A 24,426-nucleotide genomic window follows, 5' to 3' on the forward strand; every position below is an offset into this window, starting at 1 on the left:
GCTTCTTCATGAAGTACAATTATTTTTTAAAGCCCAACATTAAAAAGCTCTTAAAAGCCCTTGGCGATCCTTTCCGAACATCTTCCGCGGCAGCAAACCTTTGCGGAAAACCTTGGGCGGCCACCGTACCCCTTTCGAGGGAGGCAAGGAGGTTTCGTGGGTCCGGACTGGGATTTGCGATGGGCACTGCCTCTCTCCTTGTGCATTTCCACGCGGTGTGGAGGCGGTGGCTTCGGAGATGGCCAGCTGAGTGAAGGCCCCCCCTCTCCTTGCACAGGAGGTGGGTGTCGACATTTAGAACCTGGCTCCAGAAGCTTTGCCCTAGCGGTTCCCTTCACCACCGTGAGGAGCGTGGTGCTCTGGGATTTCTCTTCCTGTTTTCTAGCTGCTTCATGTGGGCAGAGGCCGAGTCGCGCCTCAGGAGCATCCCTGCTGCTCCCCGTACCAGTGACCTGCCGTAGCCTCCGCTCACGCCGTGGATTGGACGGGTCGCACGTTGGCCCTGGGCCTGAGCAGGAGCAGGCCCCCTGACTCGCTGCCCCATGAACCGGCGGCCAGGGTGGCCTCCACTCCTTTCTTACCTGGCCTGCACTCCTTTACCACCCGCTCCCACGATAAATAGGAGATAATGGGCAGTCTGCTGGTTAACAGCGTCAGCGTCCCCTAATGCCAGTCTTTGGGGACAGATGCAGAGAAGACCGAGCCAATTCGCTTGTCTGCATTACTCCTTCCCAGGAAAGTTCTAGACTGTCTCCCTGGGAGGCTGGCAGCCCTGGGAAACAGGAGGAAATAGCCGGTCGTCTCTGGGACAGGGTCAGCAAATGATGGAAATGGCGGGAAAGAGAGAACCCCCCCCCCGCCCCCCCCCCTCACTTTTCAGGTGCACAAGGCCAGGAGCTTAGAAGATCTCAAGTCGGAAATAGAGGGCTGGTACTTTGCTCAGCAAGGCGAAGAGAACAATTACCATTTCCTGGGAAGGAAGGATTTGGAAATGGGGAACTCGGAGCACAGAGGAGGAAGGATGAAGGACGTGTGGGTGGAAAGCAAGTGGTGGCTGCCACAGTATGAACCAGCCAGGAGCGCTGTGGGGGGTCAAGGGCAGGGCGGAGCCGTCTCTTCCGGCCTTGGGAAAGCCTCTCCTAACCCCCTTGCCCGAAAGCCTTCCCAGATGCAGGGCCTGGCATGGGAGAACCCCCCACTCCCGCTTCCCACCCTTTGTCTCTCAGAGTTTATTTTATTTTTTGAAATTTTTAAAACATTATTTTTGAGAGACAGAGCGTGAGTGGGGGAGAGGCAGAGAGAGGGAGACACAGAATCCGAAGCAGATTCTAGGCTCTGAGCTGTCAGCACAGAGCCTGACGCGAGCTTCCAACTCACAAACCACAAGATCATGACCTGAGCCGAAGTCGGACGCCCAACTGACTGAGCCACCCAGGCGCCCCCTCCCTCAGAGTTTCTGATGTCACTCACAGTGAGTGCAGGCAAGTGACCCACAGGCTTGCAGGGACCCTGCCCTCGGTGTAGGCAGCCTCTGAATCTGGTGTGTGGCCCAGACGTGGGATCGGGAAGGAAATCCCTTTTCGCTTCCCTACGTGAGGAGGATAATAGGGTTTTGTACATATACGTGGACTCTGAGTCCTGACCCCACCGACCTCCCCCATCCCCCCCCCCCCCCCCGTCACGCATGAGGACGAAAGCCCCGGGTTTTGTTGGCTGTCAGCTGGAAGCCACCTGGAGGCCATCCACCGTTCCCTGCCACATGGGATCCCTCAAAACAGCAGCTTAGTTCATCCAACCCGGGAGGAGAACCTCCTCCAGTCCTCTAAGAGGGAGCCTCATAGAATGTGACCTCATCAACGGAGGGGCCTCCCGTGGTCCTTGCCAACTTCAGTCAGGTAGAAGAAGCAAGCCACAGGCGCCCAGGTGATCCTGGAGTATTTGACGAATGAGGGAGTGACCGAGGAGGAAGGCCTGAGACACCCAGTCGAGCTCCTGGTGTGAGAGGAGAGGGGTCCCAGCCCTAAACCTTCCGAGGGCCGGCAGCCAAGTTTCACAGCCAGGCAAGGGCCCCGAGAGACCGACTTGTAGTTCACGCGCCTTCCACCTCCGCGCCGAGGTTTCCAAGTGGGAACAGGAGGCTTCGAGGACTGAAGCAGAGAACCCCCCACTGGCCCCGCGAGGAACTCGGGGCTGGGCATGTGACCGTTAGAAAAACAGGACAACAGGCCCGAAATGGAATTGCTGATGCTGAGCTCCGTGCCACCAAACCGGCACTTCCCTACCGTTTTCGGCTCTTCCAGAAATAGAATCCCGAACCAGTCCGTCAGGAGTCTCCCGATCGGCTCTGATCAAGTAATCTGCCCGACAGAGCCCTGTGGCCCCCTATTCCGTTAGCTGCCCCCTCCCACATTCCCGCCGCCTCTGTGCTTTACCGCTGGCCTAGGGGGACAGAAAGCCCACAACTGTTCGTCAAGACGCGAAACCCACCACAGCTGCTTCTCCTGTGGGCGGAGAGTCAAGGAGCCACATACACCTTCTCGGGAGAGAAATAAACCTTGGTGGGCGGAGGGGGCCCCGGGGGCCGGCTAGCAGTGTCCTAGGCTTCTCTGGAAACGCCACGGGGCCTGGAGTGAGGTCAGCGAGAGGGCGACAGGGAGCTGAACTGTCTCAATAAAGCGGGAGGGCAGTTGCTGATGGGGAGGCCGGGGACACACGTGAGCCCCGTGGGGGCTGGAGGCAGAGCTGGTGGCAAAAGGAGTGGCCCATCTTCACTGGTGTGTGTGGCTGTGATGCAGACCCGCACCCACCTCCGTAAGCATTCTGGAAGGTCGGCTTCACGTCCCAAGTCCTGTGCAGCTTGCCTTCTGCGGCGAGTGGGGAAAGCTGGTGAGTTTCCTGTGGGACTTGGCGGGAGGAGGGAGGGGACAGCCGTGGGAAGGGATGTGAGGGATGTGGAGAGCTGGTGGGGGTTGCGGTCCAGGGCATGTGTGACTCAGGGACCGTAAGCCCCGGGAAGGTGCGGACATCTTGGAGAAGCAAGGGGAGCGGGGCTTCAGGTGACATTCACGTTACGACGACTCTTGTCGCCTGTTCCCCCATCTGCTCACGGTCAGCTTCACGAGGGCAGGCCCTAGCGGGTCTTACTCTCTGCCCCAGGCCCCCCAAGAACCCCGGCGAGGCTTGGGCTGACCGTGGCTCCTAAGAACCCGCTTTTCTAAGCGCATCGTTAGTGCCTTATCTACCACGTGCACTGCCCCAAAGCCATCCCACGTAGTTCATGTCCCGCGAATGCCCCACTGTTCTCTCTCCATGTGACAGGGCTGGACGCGGAGGTGCAGAGCAGGGAGGCATCGTCCGGGCACACCCGGGAGGGCTTCGGCTGGGATTTTTCACCCCGGCTGGCTGACTCCACGCCGAGCCCTTCGTCGCCTCCTAGGTTACTTGCCCTTTTGCTAAGCCTGCTGGTCGGGGGTTTTGTTCAGATTTAACCCCGGTGAGAAGGCCTAGCCCTGCCCTCCTGTTTGACGTTCGTCTCCCCCACTAGAACGCAAGTTCCAGGAAGGCAGCACCGCACCTGCCCTGTTCTTCCGTGTCCCCCGGTCCCTGCCGGGTGCTGCCTTCACCGGGTGCATTAAACACACAAACGAATGGAAAAACCACCTGGCGTTTGTTCCTCAAGCCAGCTTTCCTGAGGGTCTTGCCCCAGCCCCTGGCGCTCACCCAGCCCTCCTGACTCAGGACGTGGCCACATCCCGCGGGCCCCTTTGACCAAATTCTTAAGGTCGCGGGACCTCTGTGGATGCTGCAGAACCTCTGGGTGTTCCTGCTGCTCCTCCAGTTTGTTCCCTGAAAGGACGGTGTGAGCAGGGGTGTGAAGCCGGGCGAACAGTGAGGCTGGAGGTGGAAAAGGCCTCGGAGGTGCTGGGCCTCAAGTAAAGCGTTGCCAACCGGGCCCAAGCCCCAAGCCTTTACGACGAGGGCGGGGGGCAGGTGCCGGAGAGCTTGGGCCTGGGGAGTAGCAGCACGTTAGATCTGCACGTTAGGAAGGTCATTGTGGCTTCAGCGTGGCGCACGGGGTAGACCAGAGGAAGGGCTGGCAGGGAATCTGAGGAGTTCGTGGCACAGGCAGTGACGCGTGAGGGCCCGGGAGAGGTGACAACAGGCGGCAGAGTGGGAACCACATAACCCCAAGAGGCTTCGGTGGCTGCGGCACTACAGCTGAGGAGATGTGATGGGGTGGAAGGGGGGGGGGAACGGTGTAGGAAGGGGCCGGGTCCAGGGGGGCCTTTTCATCCGCGTGGGAGAAGCCGCATCTCGCCCTAAAGACGCGGGCGCCATTTCACAGAGGAAATGACATTTACGTTTGCGTTATTCAGAAAATCAGCCGGCCGCTGGGTGGAGCGTGACGGGTGCTGAGGAGGCCAGTGACGAGCCACCGCAGCTGATGAAGCAAAAGGTGACGGTGGTTACACTGGGGGCGTTGTGGTGTGGACAGACTCTGGGGGAACTCAGGAGGCAGAAGCTAAGGACGCGGCCGTCGGGTGGGTGTGTGGAGGAACGGCCGAGTCAAGGTCAAGTCCTGGGTCAGTCGTTCTTGAGATGGGAAACACCAGGGGACGCTGAAGCAGTTTAGGGTGGGGGTTGGCCAACTTTTTCGTAAAGGGCCAGAGTAAATATTTTAGGATTGGCCGGCCAGGAGGTCTCTGTCATAACTACTCAACTCTGCTGTTGTAGCTGAAAGCAGCCAGAGACACCATAGACACAAATGCTCTTGACTATCTGCCAGTAAAACTCGATTTACAAAAACAAGTGATGGGACAGTTGACTGACCCCTGATCTAGGACACGGCACATTTGACGTGCCTACTCTGGTTCCAAATGGAGATCCTAGGAAGCAGTTGGGGGAAATGAGTCTGAGTACAGGGGGGAGAAAGGTCTAGGTGAAAGAGAGACTCCGGGAGCAGTCGGGGGCCACGGCCATCTAAGGCCAGGAGAAGGGAGGAGCAGAATGCTGAGAGCCGGGCTTGAGGTCAAGGACGAGAGAAAGGAGACTGGAGAGAGGTCCTCCCGCATGGTGGAAGTTTCGCCTAGATGATGAGGGAGCGTGGGGCAAGCTGAGGGCAAAGTACAGGCTAACAGCACCCCCAGCACCCCGCCCCCCCCAGCACCCCTTCCTCCTCCGCAGGTGGGACATGTGTGATATTCCTCAGACACTCCCGGCTACCCAAGAACAAAGGCAAGGGTAGTTTAAGTGCTTGCCACGGCGATGTGGGAAACAAAGGCAAAGGAGAAATTAAATCCCCTTACTGCCTACAACCCACTGACAAGTCCTTGAAACAGGCAGAGCCCCCTCCCTCTAGAAGCTCAGCTGTCTCACTGATGACACTTTGCTAGGGGCAAAAGGGAATCTCGGCTTAACATTATCCTGACTCCCCCCAGGATCCTGTAAGTCTACGTCAGCATAGAAAAAAATCCTTTGGAAACTTCCTTTATCTCAACCTCCTCCAAGATATATGCAGGCAACCATACTCCAAGCTTATGGCCCCCCGATAGATATCTGAAGGGTCTCATGACCGAGGTTTTACTAAAGGGTAATAAATGACATTTCCTTAGCAACAGTTAGCCCCTCAGGGTCCTGGAAACCTTGCTTCCAAATACCTTAGAGACTTACTCTATCCCTAAGCCCCTCCCAACCTGAGGGTATTATACTGAGTTACGTGTCACTTCCCGTCACAACCCCACCACAGCTCTTTCTGCCCACGGGTCCTGTCCCTGTGCTTTGATAAAATCACCTTTTTGCACCAAAGACAGCTTCAAGAATTCTTTCTTGGCCGTTGTCTCCGGACCACCCCACCATCACCCCAAAACTTCATCATAGAGAATGGGACGTGTTGGCATTGTGCGTCATAACACCCCAGGGAGCTACCGTGAGGGCTGCGTGGATTGGATGTAAATTGGGGGTGCCAGAATACTCCACCCCCAGAAACGCCACTTTGGCGAATGGACTATTTTGAGCTAAAGGCCCTGGAGAACCAGCAAGTGCAGGGAAAGCTCTCCTTTCGTAAAGGAGACCACCATTTATAAAGGAAATTTCCATTTGTAAACTGTGTCTCCTCCTCCCATACCAGGAGGAGGGACAGTCTGATCCATGGAGAAGGCAGATCTTAAATCTGCGTAACAAACCTTACTAAACAACCCTTGTTTACCGTACTTTTCCTGGCCTTCTACCCACCCACAGGAAGCCCAAAACCCCTTTTCCTTTTAGCCCAGATGGGCTGTAATATGTTCTAAGGACCTCTTTGGGTTGTTCATTGCTGGGTGCTCCCGTGTGTACCTGTGCAATGCATGTGTTAATAAATTCCTGCTTGTTCTTCTCTCAGTCTCCTGTCTTTGACGAATCTCATTTATAGGGCCCCAGGGGAAGAACCTGGGATGGATAAAGAAAAGGATTTTTCCTTGGGGTGCCTGAGTGGCTCAGTCAGTTAAGCATCTGACTTTGGCTCAGGTCATGATCTCATAGTCCCTGGGTCCAAGCCCAGCGTTGGGCTCTGTGCTGACAGCTCAGGGCCTGTAGCCTGCTTCGGATTCTGTGTCTCTCTCTGCCCCTCCCCGCCTCTCAAAAATAAATAAACATTTAGAAAAAAGAAAAGAAAAGGATTTTTCCTTCCCTTCATAGCTACGTGGTGACATCCCTGGTGCGAGGGGTCAGTGACAAGAGAGTGACAGAAACCAGATTGAAATAGGTTGAAGACCGGACTGGAGATGAGGAAATGGAAATAGCATAATGGCGGACAGTTCTCAAAACTAAGACCGTGAAGGTGAGAGGACGGTGGTGGCTGCAGGGGAAGACGGGAGGGAGGGCTGGCTGGCTGGCTGGTTGGTTGGTTGGTAGGTTGGTTGGTAGGTTGGTTGGTAGGTTGGTAGGTAATGGGAGAGATTTGTTTAAATTCTGGTGAGAAAAGAAAGGACTCTGGAGGCAACAGGAGGAGGGCTGGGTTGAATGGGGATTCCACCACCACCAACCCACAGGGCATCGCTCAAAGGACTTGGGACCACTTCCTCATCTATATGTGGAAGTGACGAGAACATCTGCCTCTGGGGTTGATGTGAAGAGCCATTGAGAAAATGCACATGTAGCTCTCAGTAAATGCTTCTCTTGTGTTATCTTTCCTGCTCCAGATCCAGAACAAGTGCGTCTGGGTTTGCAAGATTTCCTGGCTTTGCAGGCAGCCTTGGTGATCCAGCAGCATCTTGAATTATTACTTTCTTCTGCCCTTGTGCGAAAGCCTGAATAAATGATGGGTTTTTGTTTTGTTTTGTTTGTTTAAAACAAATCAATAGAAATAGCAGGAGCATAAGTCAGGTGTACCCCGGGGCTCAGGGGGATGTACTAGAGGCAGGATTTTTATGAGGGTTTCGATCTTCTTCGGCTCATTGGATCAGTGAGTGACTGCTCTCTAATTGGTCTGAGATCAGGCCTTCCAGACCGATGTTTTCTACAAAGAAGCGAGAGTAGCGGACCCTTTGCAGCGGTTTTTATTGCAAGAGTGGGAAACATCTGTAGAGTGGCTTGAATCGCGACCCCCGCCCCCCCCCCCCCGACAATTCCTATCTCAGAATGTGACCTATTTGAAAACAGGGTCTTTGCAGAAGGAATCGAGCTAAGGATCGACACGAAAGCGTCCTGGGTTTAAGGTGGACCTTATAAGAAGAGGATGGGACACAGATACGCATGCAGAGGAGAAAGCCACGTAAAGACAGATGCAGAGACTGTAGTCATGAAGCCAAGGAAGACAAAGGAGTGCCAAGAGCCCCCGGGAGCTGGCAGCCGTGAGGAAGAATTCTTCCCCAGAGGCTCCAGAGGGATCATGGCTCTGCCCACACCTTGGTTTCAGACCTCTGGCCTCCAGAACTGTGACAGGGTCCATGTGTGTTGTTTTAAGCCACCCTGGTTGAGGTCACCATGTTATGGGAGCCCTGGGAAGCTCATACAGTCCGGCTTCATGCTTGGTCTAAGGCAGTGAAGGAGGACGCCGGGTCCCCTGAGGCCAGCGTGGTGGCAAAAGGGAGTGGCCTGAGGCAGAAACACATCTGAGATGGCGGGAGGCGCTGAGGGCATGTTGCCCACTGGGCCGCGAAACCCAAGGCTACAGGGTCCTCCGTCAGAGAGACTTTGTGTCAACCGCAAAGCTGCTGTGACTGGAGAGACATTCAGATTAACTTTTGACTTACAAATATTTTTGGAAAAGGTGATCTAGGAACTTTACTTTTATCTTAAGGAAAAATCAGAAATTCCGATGAAGCTCTCTCTGTCCCCCAGAATGTTTATCGTGACATTTTTTTTTTAAGAGAGAGAGAGTGGGTGGGGGGGGGCAGGAGAGGGGCAGCGGAGAGAGAGAGAGAGAGAGAGAGAGAGAGAGAGAGAGAGAGAGAGAATCTCAAGCAGACTGCATGCTCAGTGCATAGCCCTGGGCAGGGCTTGATCCCACGACCCTGGGATCATGACTTGAGCCGAAATCAAGAGTCGGACGCTCAGCCAACGGAGCCACCCAGGCGCTCTGTGACATCTTGATAAGACTTAAAAAGTAGAAGTAGCCTAAATGTCCCATAGGAAGGAAATGGTTAGATAAAGTCATAGCCACAAGATGGATTACTAAGCAGCCATTGTGAATATTTATGAAGAGCGTTTAATGTTACAAACAGCTTTTTATGCCGTGGGAAAACGATAGTGATAATAATGCTAAATGAGAAAGGAAAACTGGTTATAAATGGTACAATATGATGCCAATCATGGGAACAAGACAAAACAAAAAAGCATAAAAAAAAAAAAAAAAAAACCTGGAAGGAACTCTCCCAAATGTCAGCGTGGTCTCTAGTTGGAAAATTTGTGGGAGATAAAAACAGAAAACAAACAACGTCCTTATCCTTTCTCTACTTTTAAAATGGTTTACTGTGTCCTTGGGTTACTTCCACAATCAAGAAGAAAAGTAAAAACTTTAAAAATGCTGTGTACGTGGTTTCCATTTTTATTTTCTCCGATGGATGATTGCACATCAGCACATCTTGAGTTACGCTAACTACTTTAGGCCGGTCACGACACATACACACACGTACAGAGAGGTCACATGGGCTGTGCCGAGCTGGCTGTAGCAAATGTACATCAAGTTACACAGGTGGAATTATTAGGCTGGTTAAAACACACCACCGAATGATGGGACACAGTTGGGTCAGGCCACCTCTCCCGCCCGCCGCTGCTGTTTCCAGAGGTCTGTGTGTTAGGCTGGTGAGTGGCGTCCTGCTGGCAGTCCCTCCGGTGGTCCCCGGTGGGCGGAGAGAGCCTGGGTCAGCATCTGCTCTGGGTCCCCTCCTCATCTGCCCTTGCCTGGTGTCGGAGCCTCTGGCCCTCTGCTACCTCTTTCGAGCACTGGCTGTGCTCCAGCCTGGGCCCTCATCCCCACTGTGCTCCACACATCTGGGGCAGACATCGCAAGGGAAGGAAGAGCCAAGAGCCGGTGAACACACTCCCGATGTGAACCGTGCCCAGACACAGGAAGGGAGGAAGCAGGAGACATAACCACAACACCACACACAAGCTCAATCTTTATGGATGGACCCTCTTGTCTCCAAGACGTCTGGACTGTGTGGAGCCCTCCAGAGCACAGCCCCTGGGAGAGGACAGACGGGGGACGGGAGCTGTGCCCATGTGGGGCAGGCCTGACAGCAGAGCTAGGAGGGTGGATGGGGGATGTGTCCAACATGGTGCTAGATTGTTGAAAAGTCACGACTATACACACCTGGGGATCATGCCCCTCTCCCAGTTCATTCGCACAGTGGGTTAGATATAGATAGGTAGAAGTGGAGATATACTTTTTCAAGGGAGGGCCTTTCCTGGTGGTTGGATAAACAGTGAGACAGAGTCCTGGGTTTGGCATGCTCTGGGGAGGGCCATGCGACGGTGAGGGACTCCCTATTGCTACACTCTGTACAGGGCGGCCGGGCCCGCCCGCCACGCCCACGGCCCCTGGCGGCAGTCACAGGCTTGCCTTCAACCCCTTCCACCTTGGAGAGCTCTTGGGCCCCAGTGAAATGGGGGCTATGAAGACAAGAGGGTGGGAGGCGGGGTCCCCGCGGCCCCGGGGGCACCCCACACTGGGGGCTACATGATATTGCACTGGGTGGCCCCACAGCAATCCTTGATGAGTGCCAGCCCAGTCTTGGCCACTGTGGGCTTGCTAGGTGGGGGTTCTGCTTTCTTCTCTGCTCGGGAACCTGCAGCAGGGTAGGGGCATGGAGGGAGAGCGGGAAAGAGGGAGAGAGGAAGAGGTGAGATGAAGAGAGCCCTGACCATGTGCATCCCCTGTCCCATCCCAACTCCTGGCCAGACATTGCTCCAGCTCCACAGATCAGGTGTTGTGGAGAGCTGGCATGTGTTTTATATGGTTCCAGTGACTGTTCCCACCTCCCTGTGGGCCCAGTGGTGTTCAGTCCTCAGCTTCCAACCACAGACTTTAGCTCTTATCCTATTCAGTTCTCTGCCAGGTCTAGCACAAGGTCTGGCATTCAGAGTATTTGGTGAATGGATACATGGGAACTTTTGTCCAAGTTGTTTCAATCTGAGGGCTCCCGTCTTTCAATTTTGGAAAATGCTCATACGTCATCTTTTCAGATACCTCTACGTCTTGTCCGTGATCGCCCCTTCTGGAATGCCTATTAGAAATAAGTTGGACCTTATTATTCTATCTTCCATGTTTTGGAAGACATTTTCCATCTCTTTGTGTCTTTGTGTTACATGCTGGGTAATTTCCTCAGTTTTGTCTTCCAGTTTACGAATTCTCCCTTCAGCTGTGTTTAACCCATTGGGTTTTTACTTCCATGACCCTAGATGGTTTTGTTTAGAAAGCTGAATTTTTGTAAATCTACCTATTCTTTTTTCATGCAATCCTGCTATTTCATTTTGGGTTTTATCCCTTTTCTTATCTCTCATTATTTTAAATATACTTACTTTATTGTCTCTTAGATAGTTTGTTATTTCTGGTTCTTGGGAGGACATTCTCTTGGTGACTCCACTCACAGTGGTTCATTTATTCATGGGTTTTAAATTTTTATTGAGAGCTCATCTTCACGGAGGTTGTTTTATCTATGGGTTACATATTATGGGATACAGAAGGGTCCCTACTGAACAGTATTGCATTTGCTTTGTTGGGATTAGAGGTTTCATTGTTGTTTTTTCTTTTTTTAAGTTTATTTATTTTGAGAGGAAGAACACAAGTCAGGGAGGGGCAGTCAGAGAGGGAGAGGGAGAATCCCAAGCAGGCTCCAGACGCCAGCTCAGAGACCAATGCAGGCTCAAACTCACAAACTGCGAGATCATGACCTGAGCCAAAGTCAGATGCTTAACTGACTGAGCCACCCAAGTGCCCCTTCACTGGCTTTATATTAGTTTCAAATTTTCAACTTTGGATCCCAGCACTAGATGAATAGTGTAAATTTGGACATTTGGCCCCTTGCATGGGGTGAAGGCTTGGTGTTTTGATTTCTTGCCAGATTTTTTGCTATCCAGCACCATGTATAGAAGGCAAGTTTCCTTGCTCCTTCTCCACACGGTTAGGTGGAGTTTTTCTAATTTGCCTTTCATGGAAGAGACAGTCCCCTGAGGATGCTGGATTTTGGTAGGGACTATGTGCCTTGGGATATTAAGGGCCTGCAGAATGGACCTTCTTCTTTCTTTATTCCCTCGCAGTCCACAACCATATTTCATGGGATGTTAATAGCTGGTCAGGAAAAACTGAGTTTATGGCCATAGTAGATGGTGGCGGCCTTTGGGTTTTGTCTTCCTAGCAAGATTTCCAGTCCCTTCACCTCTGATAACAGTACATGTCCCTGTGGCTACAGGAGTGGGCATGCAATGCAGAGTGGGTCAATCACAGCATCCCAGCCTGATACCAGTGACGGCCTAGGAGGTAGGAACACGATCCAAGAAGGGCCAATCAGAATGTTCCTCTGAGACTGATGTGTTTGGGTATGAGGAGAAAGAACAGATGGTATTGCTTTGCTGCTGCTAAGTTCTGGTTCTGGAATTCGGGCCCCATGAAGAAGCCTGTGTAATAGGAGAAAATGCAGAGAGGGGCAGAGATAAGAAAAGGCAGGAAAGCGAGGGCATTCTAACAGCACCCAGCCCCTGAAGCCCCCTTTTTGCTAGGGCCAGTTTGAATAGGGCATCTGTTTCTTATAACGGGTCATTGACAGCAGGACCTGTTACCACTTTTATATGCTAATGGACACTGGCACCAGAGGGTCAGATAGGTAGCACTTCCCACACTGATTTCACACGGAACCCTTTTTGCTCTGTCAACAGAGGCCAGAGTTCCCTGAGCCTCAGCCCCCACCTTTTGGCCTCAGTGGCCACACAACTCCTTCTAAGAAACCCACCAAGCCGGGGGAGCCTGGGTGGCTCAGTTGGGTAAGTGTTGGACTTCGGCTCACGTCATGATCTCACAGCTCGCGGGTTCGAGCCCCGCGTTGGGCTCTGTGCTGACAGCTCAGAGCTGGAGCCCACTTAGGATTCTGTGTCTCCCTCTCTCTGCCTCTCCCCCACTCAGACTCTCTCTCTTAAAAATATTAATAAACATTAGGGGCGCCTGGGTGGCTCAGTTGGTTGGGCGTCCGACTTCGGCTCAGGTCATGATCTTGCGGTTTGTGAGTTTGAACCTCGCGTCGGGCTCTGTGCTGACAGCTCAGAGCCTGGAGCCTGCTTTGGATTCTATGTCTGCCTCTCTCTCTGCCCCTCCCCCACTTGCACGGTGTCTCTCAAAAATAAATAAAATGTAAAAAAAAAATAAAAATAAATAGACATTAAAAAAAAAAAAAAAGAAAAGAAATCCATGAAGCCTGTGTTTGGTAAGGGGACAGCTGCTACCATGACCAGCTGCACAGTTTGTGCACAGTGACAATGCGGGGCCCCTTATTCCCAAACTATTAGGAATCTCAAGAGAGCAACAGCAAAACATGAAAGCGAGCACAGCGCCCCCTTCCAGGCATCGGGGCCTGAGCAACCTGACAGCAACCTTGCCCATGAAGCTGGCCCTGCCCAATGCCATCCTGCACCCAAGGTTGCTCTCTAGATAGCATTTTGTTGTTCCCCCTCTGGCTCCCGGACCTCTTTTAAATCTCCTTTTCTCTTGGATGGGGGGAGGACGAGGAATAACATGTGCACTCACTGGCTGGAGATTTGGTTACTTTATCTAGAGGTTTTAACTTGATTCTCAGGAAATCCGCCATTTCCTTGTCTTCTTCTTGCTCCCTGTGGACATAGGTGTGTAAAGACAAGAGAAAAATAAAGTAAGCAAGGAAAGCATTAAGGAACAGAGGGAATGAGGCAAGAGGTCAACTGTGTGAGACCACGTGTCAGGCTTCGTGGCTGGTGTGGGTACGCTGTGTGTTGGGTGTGGCTGGGGCATATATGTTGCCCTGGGTTCTGTGTGGCGGGTGTGCATGTTGTTGTGTGTTACGCGTATATGGCGTGTGCATGTTGTGTTTCATGAACTTGCTCAGAAGCACAGACACTATCAGCAATGGAGTAACTGTCTCCCTGGGGCCAAGGTGAGATCCCAGCGCAGAAGCAGGGACACTGTAAGACTCAGCCTCTGCTGAGGGTTCTGCGAGCTGAGGGTTCTCCTGACCCTGTACTTTTGAGTCACCCTAGGCATCTGTGCTCCCATGAAGTTCATGGCCAGAGTCAGAAAGCAAGTCACCTGAACTCTTCCGAGGGTCACCAGGAACGAAGGCAGCGTTCCTCAGCTTGGCTGAGCCAGGCAAGGTGCATTCCAGGCCTCGGAGGACCCAGGAGGACACAGACAATAAAGAAGTTGCCTTCTGGGTTGAAGGAGGCCCTGTGAGCCTCTCTCCTTGCAGAGGGCTCCAAAGGCCCTGCTCCAGGACAAAAATATTCGAGAATCATCATTCACATCTTTTCTATGCGGGCCTTGTCAGGGGACTGCAGGTGCACCAGGGCTCCAGCACCCACAGATTTCCAGAAAAAGTGGCAGGTGCATCTGCAAATAGGAGACTGAGGGCTAGGAAGGGGGCACTGGAGCCACCAAGGGGAGGATAAAGAATGAAGCTGGGAAGTGGAGAAGGCAGGGAAGGGAAGGAAGCAAGTCAGTACAGGGGGCAGGGTTTCTGCAGAAACCCGATGGAAGTTTCCGGAAGGTGCCTTGATGAAAAGTTTGCCTTGGGAGAAAGGTCAGTGAAGAGAATGTGTAGGAAGCTCTGCCATGTGTTATGTGACGTAATTCTTGCCCGGTCACCTCCTCGAATGACACTGACTTAAGGCCCAAAGGCCTTTGCAAGACTTTTTTGGAGCTGGATTCCAGTTTCCTTTGAACATGAAACAGGTCCTCAGGCCACAAGGCTGGCGATTCATTTGGATCCAGTGTTTGGGAGCATTTGCTGAGGCCAGACTGGGAGACCCTGCAGCAGAAGGTGGGCTTAGGAGGAAGCCGAGCCTGCGTTCCAGCAGCCTGGTGCGCGGGGACAGGAGCCCACACTCACCTTAGCCGCTCGACCTCCGCATCATCCACCAGAAAGTCTCTCTTCTGCACCAGCTTGTGGATCTTCTGGATTAGCTCATCCTCTCTCTGCTTCTGCAGCTTGGTCTTTTCTTTTTCTGGGAAGGAGAAAACACCGGCAAAGAAAACAGTCGAGTGTCTCTGCTGAAAGCACGTGAGTCCAGGGGCCAGGGTTAGTGACCAACCAGGTCACTCGCTGAGGGAACTTGAAGAAGCAAGGGGACCTCCTCAAGCCTCAGTTTCCTCTCCTGTAAGAACACACGGAGGGGCTTAAATGCAGTGGTGTTAAGTAAATGGCTTAGCAGAGAGCCAGGGCCGTGGTGAGCACTCCGTCAAAGGTAACGGTGCAACGAGTCGGGTCCCGCGCAGGGCAAAGGGGTTGGAGGGCTCGGGCTGGGGTGCGGGAGGGAACGGCTCTACAGCCAGGGCAACCCAGTCTGCAGATGGAAATCATCCACGCTAATGGCATTAGCCCTATCCCAGATACCCAGGGCTAGAAGGCCAAAGAGAAATCCAAAGACCCCAGGGCTGGAGAGGATGACCGAGAAAAGTAGAAGGGTAGCGCAGACCCCTTCAGAAGATAAAAAGGAGGGGGCAGCGGATCTACAGGCACCACCCACCTGCCTCCGGGCACCACCCACCTGCCTGCAGGCACCACCCACCTGCCTCTGGGTACCACCCACCTGCCTCTGGGTACCACCCACCTGCCTCCGGGCACCACCCACCTGCCTCTGGGCACCACCCACCTGCCTCTGGGCACCACCCACCTGCCTGCAGGCACCACCCACCTGCCTCTGGGCACCACCCACCTGCCTGCAGGCACCACCCACCTGTCTCCGGGCACCACCCACCTGCCTGCAGGTACCACCCACCTGTCTCTGGGCACCACCCACCTGCCTCCTGGCACCACCCACCTGCCTGCGGGCACCACCCACCTGCCTGCAGGCACCACCACTCAACTTGGTGATACGATCTTTGGCTTGCCAACGTCACCCACCTACTTGCCAATGGGAACTGCCAGCCTGCCAGGCTCACCCTGTGCTTCCTGGCACCACACACCTGATCCCTAACATCTCCATGTGCTTACCCACATGACTCTCTGACTCCCTTGTCATCCCCTCCAGCAACCTCCTTAGCCCAGGCCATCTCTTCCTGGACCACGTGTGCCCTCCTAACTGCTCTCCCTGGCCTGTCCCCCACAACATGACAGTGAGCACCCATTGGAGACTCAGACGATCCTGGCTTGACGCCCTAGCTCCCCCTCTTCCTGGCTGTGGGACTCTGGCATGTTCCTCAACCTCTCTGAGCAGCTAGTCTCTCAACACAGATAATCCTGAAGTTGCTGCAAGTTTTTAAGAGAATTAAACCAAGTAAAATAGGCTTGCTGCCTGGTTTGTAGCAAAGGCTCGTAACAGCCGGCTACTCTTATTATAAGCTGTTATTTTACATCCTCACTGTTGTTTTAATGACTAAATACCCACTTCTTTAATATGAATTGAATCAGGTACAAAAGAAATAAATACCGATTTAAAGAAGGAAAAGCAAGTCTCACGGCATAAGTGTGCAAATGATAAGCGCTTCATAAATTGCAGCTATTATGTTTGTATTCCCATGAGTTTGTCACGTTCGTTTAATCTGTTTCCCAGGCCTGGGCACTACTGATATTTGAGACTGGAGCATCCTTTGTTGCAAGGGCCGTCCTGTGCCCTGGAGGGTGTTTAGCAGCGTCCTTGGCCTCCACCCACTAGATGCCAGGAGTACCCCACCCCGGATGTGACACTCAAAATGCCTCTAGGGGGCAAAGTCACCCTGCTTGAGAACCACTGCTTTAATCCTTTCTAACAACCCCACGAAGGAGACGCTATGTTTACGTCCGAGGGGAAAGTGCCACGGCCTCTCCAGCCAGGTCTACGCATCCCCAGCTCTGAGGTAGCAGTGATGGCAGAGATGAGACATCTTGGCTTGTCCCAGAGAGGCCCTCAAGGCAGGGAGGGCCCTGGAGGTCTCCCCAACCAGTCACCTGCACCCACCATGGGGAGCTGGTGAATGATGCGACTCTGGCTGGAGAAGTGTGAATTTCTTGGCCATTCAGTGATCTCTTTCCTTAATACCTTTATTGATGTGTTGCCGGGAGCATTGTCTCCCCTCCTCTCCCCCCCCCCCCGCCCCCAGCTTAATCCAGCTAGAAACCTGGCTCTGGTCCAGGGAATACACAAAGACTCAACAAGGATTCAGGGAAGAGGTGAGGAGGAAATCAGAAGAAAGAAAATTTTAACGTGTGAACTTCTGCCCAAAGACTCGATTTCCTGGGGAATCAACGGGACCCGCGTTAAGGACCTGGGCTCCGTTGCCAACTGGTCCTGTGACCTCCTCAACCTGTGTTTCTCAGCCGGACACTTGATGGCATTTCAGGTGAAATGTGCTCTTCATTGTGGGACTCCCCCTGCGCTGTAGGTTTGAACGTCCCTGGACTCTGCCTACTGAGTATCAGTACTAATCTTGTCTTTATTTAAACTTTTGGTATTTTAGGGGGTGCCTGGGTGGCTCAGTCAGCTAAGCATCAGACTCCTGATTTTGGCTCAGGGCGTGGTCTCCCGGATCGAGCCCAGCATCTGACTCTGCACTCACTGTGACCGCACAGTCAGCTCAGGATTCTTTCTCGCCGTCTCTCTGCCCCTCCCTGCCTCTTCTCTCTCTCTCAAAATAAATAAACATTAAAAAAAAAACTTTTGGTATTTTGTTCATCGTGGATTGTGTGTGTGTGTGTATGTGTGTGTGAGTGTATTTCGGCATTTTAAATATTGCATTAATATATTATTTGCCCTGATTACTGAATTTTTGTACTCCAGCTGTCCTCCTCATCCTAGTCTCAGTCCTGGTTAGTTAGCAACCCCAGGGACTATGTGAAACAAAGACCTTGCTCCCACCCATTTCCACCTGTGTTCCAGAGGCTGCCACAGCCCCGACTGGAGCCTCTGTGGCCTGGAGTGGCTCTGGTTGGTCCCGTGCTCACACACTCATATCTCTTTTGCCTCAGTGGCCCCCACGTGTTCTGCTGCGCCAATGGTGGGCTCGGAAATCTTTCTTCCCTCGACGAAGAAGGCAACCCATGTTCGACCCATCAGAGTTCTCCTGGGAGGCTGAAAATTAGGACACAGGGGTCCTGAGGGTTGGACTTTTGTGTTGGACGATCATGGGAAGGAGACAGGAGTGGCCTTGCTCAGCTCATGTGCTAGAGGGAGAAAATGGAGACTGTGTCCAACATGGAAGGAGAGAGAGAGAATGAGACAGACAGAGACAGGCAGGGAGGGAACATTCTAACAGCTTTCCTGTTTCTGGTTCCAGACCCTTGCGAGGATGGGTGGAGCTTCATGCTGGTATTGGGTTGAATGGTTTCCCACCCACCAAAATGTCATGTCTACCCTGTTTGGAAATAGGATCTTTGGGGCACCTGGGCGGCTCAGTCAGTTGAGTGTCTGACTTCAGCTCAGGTCATGAGCTCACGGTTCATGAGTTTGAGCCACATGTCGGGCTCACTACTGTCAGCCTGTCAGTGCAGAGCCCATTTGGGATCCTCTGTCTCTCTCTCTCTCTCTCTGCCCCTCCCCCGCTTGTGATCTCCCCCAAATAAATAAAATATTTAAAGAAATATTTTATAAAAGAAATAGAATCCTTGCGGGTGTCATTAGTTGAGGTCATACTTATTAGGGTGAGCCCTAAATCCCATGATTGATGTCCTTGTGAGGAGGGGAGAGGACACACAGATGTACAGGGAAGAAGCCATGGGATGACAAAAGCAGAGACAGGAGCGAGTCAGCTGCAAGCCGAGGAGCACCAAAGACTGCAGGCAGCCACCAGGAGCTGGAAGATGCAAGGAAGGATTCTCTTCTAGAACCTTCAGAAAAAGCACGGCCCAGCCGATGCTTTGCTTGCGGACTTGCGTCCTCCAAAACTGAGAGAGAATAAATCCATGTTGATTTATGCCACTAAGTTCGTGGGAATTTGTTAGGGCGGCCACAGGAAGCTAACGCGATGGCCTTGGGCTCCAGGAGCCTCCCTGATCCTTCCAGTAACTGCCCATTTTGTGGTTCCCTAAGCTTGGGTGGGTTTTCTCCGCGGGATATAAAGCGCAACAGCGGACCCGGCCTGGTGGCTCTTCACCCTGCCTGCTCCTCGTAATCACATGACGTTTTAAAAAATGACCAATGCCAGAACCCCACACCAACTGAATCGAGTCTCTAGTAGGTGAGCGTTGTCAGGCCATTGCCGTTTTTTCTCCCTTCTTTTGCTGTTTTCTGTTTGAAATCTGACTTCCTGTGGTACAGTTTTATTGGGATATAACTCACATATACCATCACAATTCACCCATCGAGATATGCAGCCATCACCACAGCCGATTTTAGAACAGTTTAATCGAGGCGCCTGGGTGGCTCAGTCGGTTAAGCGTCTGACTCTTGATTTCGGCTCAGGTCATGATCCCGGGGTCATGGGATCCGCGTTGGGCTCTGCGCTGACAGCACGGAGCCTGCTTGGGATTCCCTCTCTCCCCCTCTCTTTCTCTGCCCCTCCTCCACTTGCGTTCTCTCTCAAAATAAATAAATAAATAAATAAATAAATAAATAAATAAATATTTTTGTGAAAGAACAATTTAATCACCTAGAAGAGAAACCCCACACCCACTTGCTGTCACCCCACACGGCCTGGCACCTGTGAGTGCTCCTTAGAGGAATGGTGCCGGAAGGACGACGGGCTCCCACTATACCCATCACCAGCAGAACAGGAGTGTATTTAAGGCCCAGAGAAACGAAGGTGCTACATCAAGTTCACCCGTCTGGTCAGCCTGGATTCAAACCCAGACCACGGGACTCTAGTGGTTCTCAGACGGGTGGCAATTTCCCACCTCCCTGCCGGGGTATATCTGGCAGACATTTTTCACTGTCATGACTGTGGGGGAGATGCTGCTGGCATCCAGTGGGCAGGGGCCACTGCTAAACATGCTACAGTGCACAGGACAGTGTTCCCCACCCACCCCCACCCCCCCCCGGCCCCAGCAAAGAATGGCCCAGCGCCACATGTTCCAAACGAGAAAGCATTTGGAACGGTGTCCTCTTCTACAACGCATTCTGACGGGCTTCCTACTCAATCGTAGCTGCCACTTACTGGTACCCGCTGTGTGCCAGGTCCTGTCTGAGTGACCAGAGTAGGGGATCCTTTTCTCTTCCTCAGCGCATGTGCAGTGCTAGCTCGCAGCCTGCGGCAACACAGCGGCTGAGACATACTTACCAGACGGATAGAAGGGCAAACGTACTCAAGTAGAAGCCCATGGGGTGCTTATCCGGCCTGGGCGGCTCCTCCCCAAGGCCAACGCAAGGTTCCTGGGCCAGAGTTGTGTATCTGCCTCCCATACACCTTTCCTGTGCACCTGCCAGACCTTCACACCTGCGCATAACCCAGCCTGGATGGGCAGGGAAGGCTCTCTTGGGAAACGGGGCCAAATCAACCATGACCTGAAGGAATTGGGAGAAATGTGTGTGTGTGTATGTGTGTGTGTGTGTGTGTGTGTGTGTGTGTGTGTGAATCAGGACTCATTCCATATTCTGAAGCAAAAAGACACTTTCCAATGCAATACATATCAAAGCAGATATGATAGCATATTAAACAAGTTGTAAAAGAGATTTGGTAAATTTTTAAAAAAATACCACTTTTCTCATTAAATATTTGTGGATTTAGAAAAGACAATCGTGGCTCATAAAACGGTACTTAGGTTACAAGGTAATAGGCTTATTACTGTCATTTTAAAATGAATTAATATATAAATATGTTACAAGGATGGGTAGGAATGTGTTGAGTTACTGACAATAACAACGGGAATAATTTATTAAGCACTTGTTACAGGATGGGAGCTGTGGTTAGCACCGTATATGTTTTTTCCCTCAGTCTGTCTCACAAGGATCCTATAAAGTACATACCACTATTGTCCCAGTTGACAGGTGACGAAATCGAGTTTTAGTGGAGTCACTTGCTCAAGGTCATGTCATTAAATAATCGACAGATCTAGGTTGAACCCCGAAGTCAGAGCTTGTAAAAATACCACACTCTACCTGCCCCCAAACAGAACAGTAATAATCGTTAATACTTACCGGACTTTTGGGGCGCCTGGGTGGCTCAGTCGGTTAAGCATCCGACTTCGGCTTAGGTCATGATCTCACAGTTCATGAGTTCAAACCTCACATTTGGGCTCTCTGCTGTCAGCATGGAGCTTGCTTCGGGTCTTCTGTCTCCCTCTCTCTCTGCCCCTCCCGCCGCCCCTCTCTCAAAGAAATAAACATTAAAAAAAAAAAATACTTACTGGATTCTTAACCTTTGGGCCAGATATGAAGCTAGGCTCGTGGCTTGCAATGTTCTGTGTATCACAATGAGATTTATACCCAGCGAGTTAAGAGCTATACCTACTCCTACCCCATTTCCGGAAGAAGGGAAACTGAGCCTCAGATAAAGTGACTTTCCCAAGGTCAAAGAGCGGGCCAGAATTAGTACTTGAACCTGGATCCCCCTGATGTGGAGGACTGCACTGCAAGAATGGGGCCGCGGTAGAAGAGATGAACTTTGTCTTCCAGACCCAAGGGGCACCGACAGGGCCAGAGGACTCTGAGCGGCTCCTTAACGAGGGTGGAGTCTCACACGGTTACCTGGGATGGCGACCAAGTTCTGTAGCTCTTGTTTCAGGTCCATAATATCGTTGCAAAGCTGGATGTCATCCATCCTGGGGAAACAGGACACCACACCACAGCAGTTTACATCGACAGAATATTCTACACCCTGAGCACCCCCCGGTTTAAACAAAGGGTTTGGGGGCGGGGGTTGTCCTTTGTAAAGGCCACACAGGCTCTTTATACAAGTTGTGCCTCAAAAGAAGAAAAACAAAACGTGCCTATTGTCACACGACTCAGAAATGATCGATCGCTGTTAATAACACCTTGATGAGAATGGCTTCCTGTCTTCACGTCCTTGCTTCCGTTCCCTTATACCAGCGAGCTCACGCTGCAGATTCGGTGTTTTCTTTACCGGCTGTGTTTCACAATTTTAAGCATTGCAGAAATTCACACTATAGAGAAAATCTCCCTCAATCCTTTAGAAAAAAAACCCATTGTCAACAGTTTGGTATATATTCCGCCAGATTTTTTTTTAATTTTTTTTTAACGTTTATTTATTTTTGAGACAGAGAGAGACAGAGCATGAACGGGGGAGGGTCAGAGAGAGAGGGAGACACAGAATCTGAAACAGGCTCCAGGCTCTGAGCTGTCAGTACAGAGCCCGACGCGGGGCTCGAACTCTCGGACCGTGAGATCATGACCTGAGCCGAAGTTGGCCACTTAACCGACTGAGCCACCTAGGCTCCCCTATTCCGCCAGATTTTTAAAAATGTTTTTGCTTGTACTATAAGTTGTAACACCATTGTTATTCTACAAACACATCTTGCAATATTTTTAACTTCATGGTATATCTTAGGCATTTTTCCATGTCAGGACATGCAAATCTCATTAAAAAAAAATTTTTTTTAAGTTTATTTTTGAGAGAGAGAAACAGAGCATGAGCAGGGGAGGAGCAGGCAGAGAGGGAGACACAGAATCCGAAGCGGGCTCCAGGCTCCGAGCTGTCAGGACAGAGCCCGACGTGGGGCTTGAACTCACAGACCGCAAGATCATGACCTGAGCCGAAGTCAGACCCTTACCAGGCACCCGTAATTTTTAATGGCTGTATACTATTCCATTATACCAATATACAGTGACTTATATAACCATTCCCCTATACACAGACGTCTGGGTTGTTTCTAGGATAAATTCCTAGAAATACATAAATTCCTAGAAAAATTAGTTCCTAGAAATGCAATCATTGGGTCATGTGACATGAACACTTGCTTATTTATTTATTTAGAGAGTGGGCGAGCACAAGTGGGGAAGGGACATAGGGAGAGAGAAAATCTTAAGCAGTTTCCAATGTGGGGTCCATGCAGGGCTAGATCACATGACTGGGAGATCATGATCTGAACTGAAATCAAGAGTCGGACGCTTAAACAACTGAGCCATCCAGGTGCCCCAACCCTTGCATTTTAATTAGGAACTTCCAAATTGCCCTCCAGAGGGATTGTGCCTGATAGTCCCACCAAGAGCATGAAAGGATGGTCACACTTATGACCTCAGCCATCGGCTGCATGTGCAATTTTGCATTATGTATTACAGTTTTGTAGGTGTGCTAGGATATTAACTTATATTACTGTAAGTAACATGTATACTGGATATCTGGAAATTCAGCAAATCAATTTATAAGGGCTGCTCTAAATTGTTTTAATGTTTATTTATTTACTTATATTGAGAGACAGAGAGAGAGAGAGAGAGAGAGAGAGAGAGAGAGAGAGAGAATCCCAAGCAGGCTCCATGCTGTCAACACAGACCCCAATGTGGGGCTCGATTCCATGAACTGTGAGATTATGACCTGGGCTGAAATCAACAGTCAGACTCTTAACTGACTGAGCTTCCCAGGCGCCCCAGGTTGGCTTTAATTACCATCATATATAGATATTAAAATTTTTTATTTAATTTTTTTCTTAATTTACATCCAAGTTAGTTAGCATATAGTGCAACAATGATTTCAGGAGTAGATTCCTTAGTGCCCCTTACCCATTTAGCCCATCCCCCCTCCCACAACCCCTCCAGTAACCCTCAGTTTGTTCTCCATATTTAAGAGTCTCTTACGTTTTTGTCCCCCTCCCTGTTTTTATATTATTTTTGCTTGCCTTCCCTTATGTTCATCTGTTCTGTATCTTAAAGTCCTCAGATGAGTGAAGTCATATGATATTTGTCTATCTCTGACTGACTAATCTCACTTAGCAAAATACCCCCTAGTGCCATCCACGTAGTTGCAAATGGCAAGATTTTATTTTCTCGTTGCTGAGTAATATTCCATTGTATGTATATATACCACTTCTTCTTTACCCATTCTTCTTTGTCCATATTGATGGACATTTGGGGTCTTTCCATACTTTGGCTATTGTAGATAGTGCTGCTATAAACATTGGGGTGCATGTATCCCTTCGAAACAGCATACCTGTGTCCCTTGGATAAATACCTAGTAGTGCCATTGCTGGATCATAGGGTAGTTCTCTTTTTAATTTTTTGAGGAAACTCCATACTATTTTCCAGAGTACCTACACCTGTTTGCATTCCCACCAGCAGTGCAAAAGGATTCCTCTTTCTCTGCATCCTCCCCAACATCTGTTGTTGCCTGAGTTGTTAATGTTAGCCATTCTGACAGGTGTGAGGTGGTATCTCATTGTGGTTTCGATTTGTATTTCCCTGATGACAAGTGACATTGAGCATTTTTTCATGTGTAGGTTGACCATCTGGATGTCTTCTTTGGAGAAGTGTCTATTCATGTCTTTTGCCCATTTCTTTACTGGATTATTTGGTTTTTGGATGTTGAGTTTGATAAGTTCTTTACAGATTTTGGATACTAATCCTTTATCTGATATCTTGTTTGCAAATGTCTTCTCCCATTCTGTCAGTTGCCTTTCAGTTTTGCTGATTGTTTCCTTCACTGTGCAGAAGATTTTTATTTTAATGAGTTCCCAATACTTCATTTTTGCTTTTGTTTCCCTTGCCTCCAGAGCCTTGAATAAGAAGTTGCTGCGGCCAAGGTCAAAGAGGTTTTTGCCTGCTTTCTCCTTGAGGATTTTGATGGCTTCCTATCTCACATTAGGTGTTTCATCCATTTTGAGTTTATTTTGTGTATGGTGTAAGAAAGCGGTCCAGGTTTATTTCTCTTCATGTGGCTGTCCAATTTTCCCAGCACCACTTGCTGAA

At 51.0% G+C, this 24,426-nt stretch overlaps 1 protein-coding gene across 1 annotated transcript in view; it reads right to left on the reverse strand.

The window, feature by feature from the left end:
* Positions 1–10,155: 10,155 nt before the first annotated feature.
* BMERB1 (bMERB domain containing 1) overlaps positions 10,156–24,426 on the reverse strand; it is a 120,446-nt gene continuing 106,175 nt past the window's right edge. The window contains exons 3-6 of the mRNA XM_047087177.1: positions 21,256–21,329; positions 14,550–14,664; positions 13,217–13,299; positions 10,156–10,268 (exon numbers count right to left, since the gene is read on the reverse strand). Of these exons, the coding sequence (XP_046943133.1) occupies positions 10,156–10,268; positions 13,217–13,299; positions 14,550–14,664; positions 21,256–21,329 (385 nt within the window). The remainder of the gene's footprint in view (positions 10,269–13,216; positions 13,300–14,549; positions 14,665–21,255; positions 21,330–24,426) is intronic.

Source organism: Lynx rufus, unplaced genomic scaffold, assembly GCF_022079265.1.
Source record: "Lynx rufus isolate CCGP_SWC_20201006 ecotype Redwood Valley unplaced genomic scaffold, mLynRuf1.p SCAF_23, whole genome shotgun sequence".
NCBI classification, from domain to species: domain Eukaryota; kingdom Metazoa; phylum Chordata; class Mammalia; order Carnivora; family Felidae; genus Lynx; species Lynx rufus.